Source organism: Protopterus annectens, chromosome 9.part0 (assembly GCF_019279795.1).
Source record: "Protopterus annectens isolate FY-2018-M chromosome 9.part0, PAN1.0, whole genome shotgun sequence".
In the NCBI taxonomy this organism is placed as follows: Eukaryota; Metazoa; Chordata; order Ceratodontiformes; family Protopteridae; genus Protopterus; species Protopterus annectens.
In genome coordinates, this window is record NC_056743.1 from 1,182,093,234 (window position 1) to 1,182,105,553 (window position 12,320).

At 42.7% G+C, this 12,320-nt stretch overlaps 1 protein-coding gene across 1 annotated transcript in view; it reads right to left on the reverse strand.

Annotated features, from left to right (window-relative positions):
- Positions 1 to 12,320, reverse strand: part of LOC122811913 (ribosomal protein S6 kinase beta-2-like) — a gene marked incomplete in the record, with an annotated part of 1,307,756 nt that overhangs the window by 1,160,633 nt on the left and 134,803 nt on the right. Inside the window, 1 exon segment of the mRNA XM_044084073.1 lies at positions 2,351 to 2,471. Coding sequence (XP_043940008.1) covers positions 2,351 to 2,471 — 121 coding nt within the window.

Here is a 12,320-nt window from a genome sequence, read left to right on the forward strand (position 1 = left end):
CCCGAGAGGGAGAACGGGGTCGGACAAGGGTCCGATGCCACTCGCCCCCTCGGAGCCAACAAGGGAGTCCCGGAGCCCAGATCCCTCCAAGGAAGGAACCAATGAAGAGATCGGAGCCGACAAAGGAGCCAAAAGGTGTGGTATCGGCTCCGTTTCCAAGATTCGAGCTGCAACCAGCTCCGGCTCCGAACACAAAAGGGGAGTCAGAGGAGGAACTGTTGAAGACACCGGGATAGCCACAGTCTGTTGAGAAGGGCTGGTTAACATCTTGGCCAGGGCCTGCAATTTTAGTAGTCTACTGACCACCCTCTCTAAGTCATGGTCGGATAACCTGGAAGACAAGAGAGGAATGGGACCTATGGCTCCATTCCGACTGAAGCAACGGTGACCTCGGAGCCCAGCAAACAGATTCTAGGGAAGGGGACCTAGAACGTTTTCGGCCCAATGACTGTTCCGACATTAAAGTCGGAGGCGACAGAGGTCTAGAGGTGTCGGCCCCAGCTGGAGCCGAAGAGGAGGCAGATGCTCCGCTGGCGACAGCTCCGAACTGCGAGCCGACTGCTTGGCAGGCTTTGAGGATTTCCCCGACTGAGGCTTCACCGGGGATCCCTCTGGCTTGAGTAGGCCTCTCAAGATAAGCTTGTTCCTACGCTCCTGCAGGACTCTCAGGCTGAAGGCATGACAGACCGAACAGGAGTCCTGCAGGCATAGGGAACCCAAGCAATAAACGCAAGAAGTGTGACCGTCTGTCAGAGACATCTTCTAACAGCACGAGTCACACATCTTGAAGCCTGAAACTTTGGTATCTTTGGACATACTGGCCCGGGGATACCAAAGAGAGAAAAAAAGTTACAGTAGTGCTTAAACAAGACACACAGACACACTCACACGCCCGCACTAGATAAGGTAACAGTAGTGAGCAGAAAAAAACTATCACAAACACCCACACTTAATAAAAATAACTACCACAACCTCAATAAAAATTAAAAGGCTAAACACTACTCCTATAGGTACAACAGGGGGGGGGGGGAGAAACTCTCTAACAGAAAAACGAGTTTCCTAAGTGGGACAAACTAGTGGGATACACAGTACAACTATACTAAAAGTTAAAGACAATCTAACTCCAAGAAAAATACAGTTAAAATTTAGCTGAAAAAGACAAAAAAGGATTAATATGACCTGAGTCAGTAAAAAAAGCAACCTCGTAGCTGAAGTGGAAAACGAGATCTGGGTATCTGACGCCTAGCACTGTGGGATATGGGGAGGCCTTGAGCCAGTAAACAGCTCTCGAGCTTTAGTGGAAGGCCGAGTCGGAGCCGAGGATCGGCTCCGAACCCATCCAGCAAGAATGAAGGCGAGATAGACAACTTAACATCATTTATTTTAAAAACAGCTTCAAAATCAAGACAAATGAAGTGTTATCACAATAACAGACATATAAAATACTATAAATACAAAAGCTGAAAATGGAAATTTGAAAACAGTATGGCTAGCAACACAGGCAGACTGAAAATAGCCACTGAGGATGAGGTAAGAAAGAATAAATCATTACAAGGTAGGCAGGACAGTAGAAAAAAACTGGAGGATTAATGCAGGCAATAGAAAATAAGGAGAAAAATTGGGTAAGCAAGCAAGTCAGTAAGAAACAAAATGTAAATACAGAGAAAAAACACAGAAAACAACAAATCTAAAGCACAGAGACAGCATGAAAGAGGGGGGAAAAGCAAGTAACTGATTAGAGAAGTAGAAGGGATAAGAAAAAGACTTCTCAGTCAAAGCACACCAAAAAGCACACCAAAAAGAAAAAAAATATGTATTGAGAGAATAAGCAATAAAAATTTGCAATTTAAGAGGAAAGCAGAAACATGGAAATAAAGAAAAGAACAGATAGTGCACTTAGGGAAATACAAAAAAGGGAAACCCATAGAGAAACTTCGGTCAACGATATGTTGCTTTACAAATTATGGCTGGAAAAAATTAAATGTTTTTTTGGATGCAGCCAATGAAGCATAGGAAGGTTAAGTATTCTATTCAGAACCATAAAGTTGCACTCATGCTACATGAGGCATTCAAACCTATAAACACACACAATTGCGAAGCATGACTGATTTATGCATCCTTGCCTCTGAAGCACAGGGATAGAAACATCCAGGATAAGAATGTAGCCACATGGAATTTTTCACACAAAATCAGTCTGTAACTTGTATACAAGTAATAACAGGGGAGGGTACTCCTACAGGTCACTGTTTAGACCTCATGGCCTACATGTCTAATACTGTAATGCTTGGTCATGTAGAATAAATAATTAAAAAAAAAATCTAACCAGGAGGAAGAATGTATACCAAAATACCTTTCCATATCCTCCTTTCCCAAGCACTCGTAAAAGCTCAAAGCATTCTGGTCCAATCTTCTCTGTCCCCTTGTTGACACAGGTTTCAGAGATTTCAATTTCCTCACAGCAGCCGAGATCTCTGTGGAAAGGTGATGGGGAGGAAGAGTAGACAAACATCAAAATGTCTCGACTCACATTTTCGCAGAATTAAAAAACAAAGCAAACAACTTACTTAAATGTCTTTATGCCACTATAAATATTTAATGCAAACACAAAATGTATAACCTATTTTGATAAAATATTAAAACAGTTTTTTCAGATACAAAAAAAAAGATAGCTTCAATGTAATATAATTAACGCCTACTAAGTAGGCTGCAACCCCCTAATATGTAGTTGAAGTGAAATTAACATGCTGATCAGTTTTTGAATGCATACGAATAGAGCATGTACTGCACCTTTTACAGACACTAAAAAAGTGTATTAATGACTGTTACTCTTTGTACTTCCAGAATATTCAAGTACTATACAAGTTATACAGACATAAAAGTTAAACACTGTCAAAATAAAAACTACAAGGCTATATCAATAAATAAAAACACTGTTTACAATAAGATACTGATAAGAGAAGAGGTATCACTGGACTTCTGTGATGCAGTAGAAAAGCTTCATCTCGCAACACACCTTACACAGAAGTGCAGATATCTAGAAAAAAAGGCATGAAAAGTAAAATGATGGGTGCCCCTGTGAATACGGGTATCACAAAAATTGCAAGGAAACTTGAATGTTTCTCACCTCAGGATTACTTACATCAGGCTTTGACTCCTCGTCTGAAAGCTCAGTGTGACCCATATAGTAACCCCCCCCCCAGTAATGATGCATACATACATAGTCAAGGTTAGGGGGGGGGGGTGTAGAAGTGGTTTGCCTAGTGGGAGGTTTCAGATGTCTCCTGCAAGCATATGAAATGCTGACTACACAGCCATAATTGGCATGTACTTCCTGTGAACACTATCTTCAAGGTCCACTTTAGTATACTGACAGTATAAAACTGATGCTGACACTCTACAGCTCTTAACACCAACAAACATTGGCTGGTTGGATAAGAGAACACTGACAAAATGCAGGGACCTCCAAAACGATGCCCTGAATTTTATCTAGCAGTAAAAGTGCCTGACATGTCTTGATTACTACAGATCAATCTCGAAAACTTTATAACTTGCAACAGAGCATGCTGTGACTTTGCTTAGTTTAAACCGATTCTCAAAAACAGAAAAATGTGGAGAGACTACTCCCTTCACCTGTCTGCTGTCCCTGCTATCAGTTTCTGAGAATCAACCTTCCAAAGCATATTTTGTCTTTTACGAGCACATATCATCAACTACTACTCAAATTCAGTTTGGAAACAGCGCTGTGGTAGAAATGAATACAAGAATGGTATGCTGAACAGTTCTTATCTAGAAGCATGGGATTCTCTGACTTTCCATATTCTTATACATAATACATAGATAAGCATCTTAAAGATTCAAAGGCCACGTCCACATTCCAATGAAGAGCAATGCGAAGGCAGACTGAAAGGCTACTACATACAATAAGCAATAACTGATGAGTGGTTGTGGGTAAATCCTCAAAATACCCACACCAAAGAGTCAGTTATTGCTATTATACAATGACATTATTTAAGAAAGAAATTACTTACTTTTCTTAAAAGGATGGCTTTGTATAATGTCTCCATAGTATTCCTCCACATTGTTTCCCCATTCTTCCGAGTTTGTTGATATACTGCACAAGCACATGGGACTTGCGTTCCCATGCTCACACAGTACATCAGTGCTGTGGAAAACGAGCAATGAAGAAAGGGAGATCTCTGCTGACTTTTTTTTTTGAAACAAGGCAGAAATACAAGGAAAATAAGGTACATTTCTTTAGTTTTGCAGAATGTACCTGATTTTCCTTGTATTTGCTTTGCCCTCCGTACATAGCTCTCATCATACCGCTCAACCTCTCAGTGCAAAAAATCTGAACAAAGCCAGAAACAATGGGGGGGGGGCACAAATAGAGGCAGAATTTAAAATACTGCTCCTATCAACTTAGAAAGTTGCTAGGGAATATATTGTTTATTTTTTGAAGGATTTAAAGTCTGAAACTCAAATGTCTGTCATTATTTAGTATTATTTTTTGATTTCAATCTTCAGTGATTTTCCAGAAAAATCACAATTTTTTTGAGGAACAGACCAAAAATATGAGCAAAAATCTGGGTATTCTGTAAAAATCTGTACAGTTGAGAGGTGTGCCTTTCAGCCTCTTAGCTCAAGACATGTGGACAAAACTATATATAAAAGGGGGACAAAGGTTCCAAAATGGGGAATGACTGTAAATCATCATCATCTTCTTTTGGCTGTTCCCGTTAGGGGTTGCCACAGCAGATCATCTGTTTCCATTTCTTCCTGTTCTCTGCATCTTGCTCTGTCACACCAACCACCTGCATGTCCTCTCTCAACACATCCATAAACCTTATCTTAGGCCTTCCTCTTTTCCTGTTACCTGGTAGCTTCATCCTTAGCATCTTTTTCCCAATATACTCAGCATCCCTCCACAGCACATGTCCAAACCAACGTAATCTTGCCTCTCTGGCTTTGTCTCCAAACCTTCCAACCTGGGCTGACCCTCTAATATACTTATTCCTAATCCTGTCCACCCTCGTCACACCCAGTGCAAATCTTAACATCTTTAACTCTGCCACATCCAGCTCAAACTCCTGCCTTTTTGTCAATGTCACTGTCTCCAACCCATATAACATAGCTGGTCTCACTACCCTCTTGTAGACCTTCCCTTTCACTCTTACTGGTACTAGTCTGTCACAAATCACTCCCAACACTGTTCTCCATCTACTCCATCCTGCCTGTACTCTCTTCTTCATCTCTCTTCCACACTCATCATTACTCTGAACTACTGATCCCAAGTATTTAAACTTATCCTCCTTCGCCACCTCTACTCCTTGCATCCTTACCATTCGTAAATGTTACTTTTAAAAAACTTAGCTGGATGAATCATAAGATTTGTACTATTGTGCATTTCTGAAGGATATAAAAGTTGAAACTGAAATGCATGCCATTATTTAGTGACTTCAAAAGGCATGCGTCTGGAGAGTTTCTCCCCAGGCCTCCAATGAAAATGGGCTCTGTCCTAGTCGGGCTTTCCTGGTTAACAAACATTAAATAAACTCCTCAGTGATTTGTCAGAAAACCACAAATTTTATTAGGAATAGGCCAAAAATATGATGTAAAAAGCTGGACAGTTGAAGTCTACACTTCTGCACCATACACTAATAGAAAAAACGGTCTGGCTACTCAATGGTACTTCAGCAACTGGACTTTTTCTATCGGTATATGCTCAATTTACAACAGGCATGCTTGTTGGACTGACCAGCATGCACATTTTTGAATACTAATGAGCTATCATTGTATAATAATGATGTTCTTAACATAATGTTGAAGCTATTCTTCTCCAGAATGAGCCTTATGTGTCTGGTCCTTTTGACACAAACGAGAATCTACAATAGTATCAGTCTTTTCTGGTCTTATGGTGCTGGCTCTTTTCTGCTTTTCTGAAAAGTTTCTTCACCCCCTTTCTTTTCTGTTTGTAGAAGTTAAGATATTTAGCCAGGGAAGAAGGAAGTGCAAAAAGAATCTGAGATGACCCTTGTCTGCACTCCAGTTAGTTATGACAAACCATGGCAAGACATGGAATGAATATCTCCTTCCAAGCAATACTATTTCATGGTGGAAGTCAGGACTTCTGTTGACTATTCTGTGGCTGCCCACAGCCTCGTTGAAAGCTGAAAGTTCACAGGCTTCTCCTAAAGCTTGTTGTTGAGGCTGCAGATTTTTGTGAAGCTGTCCCTACTGACTGGGCATCTTGCTTTAGAAATGTGGTGGGTAAAAATTAACTTCCACAAAATTAAAGGTCTTTTCTTTCTCCATCAATATCAGGGTATGGCCTCTCTCATGATGAAAGAACATGGGCCCTTTGAAGGAATGTGACTATGAAAGACACATTGACATCTTATGTAAAAGGGGTGTTGACAGAGCCAGGTGTGATGGTGCTTTGCTATGCCACATCATGCTGCCATGACAAACCAGTCTTTGCTATGCATGACCTAGACCACAGCTTGTTTACTACAGAGACTATATACAGATGTCTAGGTGTTCAGAGTATCCTTAAAAAATACTGTCACACATACCATCCACAGTGCTATACTTTTTTTTCAAAATGTCTCAATATTTATACAGCAACTGCACAAGACAGCTCAGTACTCCTGTGGACCAAATGGACAATGCAAACACTAAATTCCCAAACCTATCTACATACCTAGATTCTATGCCCAGGGGGAAAAGTCAAGATTTAGCTTCAAAGCCACAGTACAGACTGAGATATCCAGTTTAGGGACTTCTTCCTGTAATTAACACTCTTTTCAGGGACAGAAAATATGGTTTGTGGCAACTGAGTCACATTATGTTGGCATTCCCACACAAACTTAACAGTATCCCTTAAGCTGTCCATGTCCAATGGAGTCTCCACTGGGGACAGAAGACTGCCTCCAATGGGCATTTTTCTTACCTGCATAAACTATATAAACATCCGAATGGCAAATCCTTCCCTAATGATGAGAAGGCCAGCACCCGTTCCTGCAACACTGGCATGCCAGATGCCAGAGACACTGACTTCTAAGGGGCAACAGTATGGTAAATACGCTCTGGAAATACAAACAAGGAGGATGGTGTGTGTGTGTGTGGGGGGGGGGGCTGACATATGTAAGATCATCAGGAGAGAAACCATCTTCTGACGGGATCATACAGTAGTCATCGGTAGAAACAAACACTGTTGCCCTGTAAATGATTTGACCCCCAATCATTTAACTGCAGTAGCCAGAGCATCATAATCAATCTGAGAGAGGATGGCATTTATCCAGCAGGGGACAGAAGGCCAAATACAAGCTGCAAAATGTTAAATATTGATAAACAAACATATAATTATTTTATATGGTCCTGTAATGTGCATCTATTTCTTTAAATGGATTTCATACTTGTTTTTACACAGAGTTTAAAATTGTGATAATGCTTCTCATCCCTATATATGTAACTGAATATATTGTACAATAACACTTTCTTCTATAGCGAGGACTATTAAACCATTTGTGCCAAGACATTTTCTGGGATTAATTCTGCTTACCAAAGAAAAGATATGTGGCAAGAAGTAAAAAGAGCCAGAACATGATAATTCTATATCTATCTGCTTGACAAAGACAACACAAGACAAGTACTGAGGACAATTGTCTATGAAAAGGAGCTGACAGCATTTCGGTGTTTAATACATGTTTCACCATTACACTTACATTTAGCTTATCATAAAGCTAGCAAGCGCAGATGTTTATTTACTGAATATAATATTGGGTTTTCCTGCTTTAAAATGAGTTTGCATGTCCCACACTGCCACCGTAACTCAATGCTTAACAGAAATATAGAAATTATCAAAATCACCCTTGTGCTCTATGATCACTTTCAAATTTTTTTTAATCTGTGGGGTACTGAGTGCAAATGTTTTGGGGGTTAAATGTTCCAACCTGAACTCTGGCTAACCTACAAAGTGACAGAAGGGACAGGTTTTAAAGACTCTCCTGTGCCAGCTTCTGGAGTTTTTGGGTCACTAATAACTTTGCAGTGCTGTTCTCTGTTGCCTTTTCACTGCAATGTTTAACTTACATCAAGCAAGGCTCTCTCTCCTCAGTACAGTGGAAACACAGAAGCAAATGCAGCACTGGTGGGGATGTCTTTGTCAGAAGCTGGAATTTGTTTTCCATGGATACTTGTTTACAGAATCCATGGCTATAAGTAAAATGGAGAATGAACAGGGACACAAAAGCACAGAACAAATTATCCAGAAGAAGAGTGCATTCAAACAATTTCTGGGGAGAAAATAGAGCAGACTTGGGGCTATCAAATGTACTCAAGACTTTAATGATCATGAAGAAATGGAGTGGTAGGACACAACTGTGCATTACATGAAAGGGGAAGAGTGGTTTGTAGCCTGGGAAAGCTTTATATGCAAAGGGGTCCTAATCCCTGTAGCAATAGTCCTAATTCCTGCAGCTGAATTTTACAATAACAAATCTACCTGTTTATCAGGAAAAATAGAATAAATTAAAAAAAGAAGTTATGTACTCACCATAACGTTCCACCCGAGCAGCTGTACTTCATTTGTCTTCAACCTGTGGATATTCAGATTCGGTCAGATCCAAGACGGCAGCTTCACCAGCATCTGATCAGAGCTCGAATCTCCTCCCCTTACCCATAATACCCCTCCATTTCCTTCCTTCTCTCTGATTTTGCTGCACCCATCAACCTAAGCCTGACCCAATTATACCTTACCACAACAGGTTATATACAAACCTAACAAGTATGAACAAGAGAGTCGCAGAGGCACCCACTCCCACCTAGCACTGTAATAAAACAATAAGATCAGGGGGAAAGGAGGGAGGAACGGCTGAAGACAAATGAAGTACAACTACTCAGATGGAACGTTATGGTGAGTACATAACTTCTTCATCTGCAGTAGTTTACTTCATTTGCTCTTCAACCTGTGGGACAGAGCCCCCAGCTACTAAACACCTGGGTGGCCCTCAAGAAAGGATATTCTGAAGCACCGTGGAGCCAAAGGATGCTCTCCCTGTAGATTTCATGTCCAGTTTATAGTGAGAAGTAAAAGTATGAGATGAGGACCAAGTAGCCGCCGAACAAATATCATCCAGAGACATCCTGGACCAAAAGTCTGTCGAGGTAGCAATGGACCTGGTAGAATGTGCTTTTACTTGACCCAGAGGTGACATGCACTTGTCTTTGTACACCTGAAGGATACAATGAGAGCTCCATCGAGCCAAAGTTACCTTGGATATTGATTTGCCCAGAAAGGGTATAGAGTAAGACAAACAACTGGCTGGACTTGCGAAAGGCCTTAGTTCTGTGTAAGTAAAATCTCAGTTGTCTATGTACGTCTAACAAGTGCAATTTATACTCACCCCTGTTCTGAAAATTTGGGAAGAACACAGGTAATTTAATCGGCTGGTTAATATTAGTCTCAGAAGCCACTTTGGGAAGAACGGATGGATTGGTACAAAGTGATACCCTGCCCTTATGGAAAACCATATATGGAGCTTTGACAGACATAGCTTGAAGTTCTGAAACCCTCCTAGATGAGGTGATAGCTACTTTTTTTCCACAATAAAATTTTAGGTCTTCTGATGCAGTCGGCTCAAAGGGTGGAGCAACCAGAGCCTGTAAAACCAAAGTCAAGTCCCAAGGAGGGGTAGGATCCTTCACCGGGGGTCTTAAATGAAAGGTACCTTTAATAAAGGTTTTACAAAGTCTAGAGGATGCTAAAGAAACCATGTTCTCCCCAATATGGACGATGGAAATGGCAGCTAGTTGAACTTTTACAGTAGAATAGCTAGCACTCTGATGGAATATATATGCTAAGAATTCCAACACCGCAGGGACCGGAGCTGTGAAAGGGTCCAGGTCTCTGAGAAGCCCAGATGGAGAGACGCTTCCATTTACTACAGTAAAGCTTCCTGGTAGACTATGTGCAAGCTGCCACCAGAATAGTCTTGACCGAAGAGGATAAACCGGGAGTCCTAGCTATCAAGGGAGCTGGAGCAGCCAAGCAGTGAGCTTTAAAAACTGTCCAGGTTTGAATGAGGAACCCCCAAGGAGTGAGAGATTTGATCCGGAATCAGATCTAAGATCCATGGAGGAGCTAGCAGATGAGACCAGAGAAAGGGAAACCATACCTGGCGAAGCAAAAACGAGACAATGAGGATCACTTTGCTCCCCAGCCTGCGAACCTTTTGGAGGAATTTCGAAATAAGAGGTAACTAGGGTAAGCATAGAGAAGACCGGGAGGCCAAGCATGGACTAGAGCATCCTTCGCGCTGGAAGGAGATGCGAAGAGATCGCAGCAAGGCCAACTTCACTCGAGGAAGATCTACTCCACTACTGAAGGATTCAGAGATCACTCGTAAGGCATCAGACTAGTCCTGCTCAGTTTGTCTGCCAGTATGTTGGACTGTCCCTGAATGTGCGTTGCTACCAGAAACCGTCTGGTAGAAATTGCCCATTCCCACACTGTCATAGCCTCGCGACAAAGGGGGTAAGATCTGGTCCCTCCCTGCTTGTTGATTATCAAACCACTGACATGTTGTCTGACTGAACTGCAACAGTTCCCAGGGGGAGAAAGGCATGAAGGGCCTACAACGCCAAAAGGACCGCCCTCATCTCCAGAACACTGATATGCAAACCTGGTCTCATACGGGGACCACATGCCTTGGACTGTCCATCCTGAGCAATGCCCCCCCCACCCTAGTTGGGAGGCACCCGTGGTCACCGTGGCTTGGGGAGGGACTGCAATAAATGGGCGTCCCTTGGCCAGCTCTGAGGAGTGCATCCACCAGAGGAGGGACTCCCTACCAGCCCTGCTGATGCGTATTGGATGCATCAACGGTAGATCTAACCATGACCATTGGACTGCTAATGTCCACTGTAGTACCACATATGTAAACGAGCACAAGGAAGAAGAGTAATGGTGGCTGCCATGGAACCAAGAGCTAGTAGTACAGTCTCTGCTGAAGGGAGGCATGACTGAGTGATCAAGGACACATGGAGTCATAAGCTCCGAATTCTTTCCGGGGTTAGAAAAAGTTTCATTTACAAAGTGTCTATCCTTGCTCCAATGTACTCTAGAACCTGGACTGGGTTCAGAGAAGACTTGGCCGTGTTGATGGTGATTCCAAGATGACCTGACAGCTTCAAAAAGTTGTCGCTGGCTTGACAAAGTATATGCTTGGTGGAAGCAACAAGGAGCCAATCGTCCAGGTATGGAAAGACCTGTATTCCCTGAAGCCACAGATGAGCCGCTACAACTGTCATGACCTTGGTGAACACCCTGGGGGCTATGATGAGACTGAAGGGTAGGCCTCGAAACTGATAATGATTGGCCCCTAGTCAGAAGAAGCCGAACTTCCTAGAGTGTCTGTAAATCTTTATATGGTAGTACGCGTCCTGGAGATCTATCGAGCAAATCCAGTCTTTCTCCTGCAGGTAAGGCAGGATGGATTGCAACATGACCATCCAGAACTTCTCTTTGGCAACTGACAGGATGAGGGTGGAAAGATCCAGAATAGTTCTTAGGTCCCCCGGCTTTTTTTGGTACCAAAGAAAACCTGGAACAGATGCCCGATCCGGACTGATCTTGGGGGATGGGTTGGATGACTCATTTCTTTAGCAGCTTGTTTACTTTGAGCACTGCTACCTCCCTTCGGGTGGGTGGTACATCTGGGAGGTGTTTTGGGGGAACAGAAGATACTACAAAGTGGGTGGAATAGCCTCTGGATATGATCTGAAGCATCCAACGGTCTGTTGACACAGGCTTCCATGCCATTAGGTAAAATGAAAGACAACCCCTGGCTGCCTCCAGAGCAGTCAGGCAACCCCTTGGGGCTGCTGAGCGGGCCTGTCTGAGAAAGGTTATCAAGACCCCACTTTCCTCGGACCCCCCTCTGCCTCTGGGCTGGCGCCTATCAAAATTCCCTCCGTCTCTGGGGGAAGATGAGCCCCGAGTGTCCCGGGAATACTGAAACTCGGAAACACGTCTTCTTTTGCCCATGCTGATTCCTGGAAAAGGATCTTTGAGGGGTAAAGATCTTTATGGGGTACAGAAGCGTATCCCGTCACCAGACAGTGTCTTCCCATTCTTTTCACTCTGGACCAAAGTCTCACGAACGGTCTTCCTAAACAAGGAAGAACCATCATAAAAGGGACATTTGCAATGAAGTCTTAAAGGGTTCCATGAGCTGGCAGAGCCTGAGCCAAGAATGTCACCTCTTGTTATGCTAGACCCAGCTGCCTATGCTGCTCCTTCAGTGGCATGCAAAAGGAGG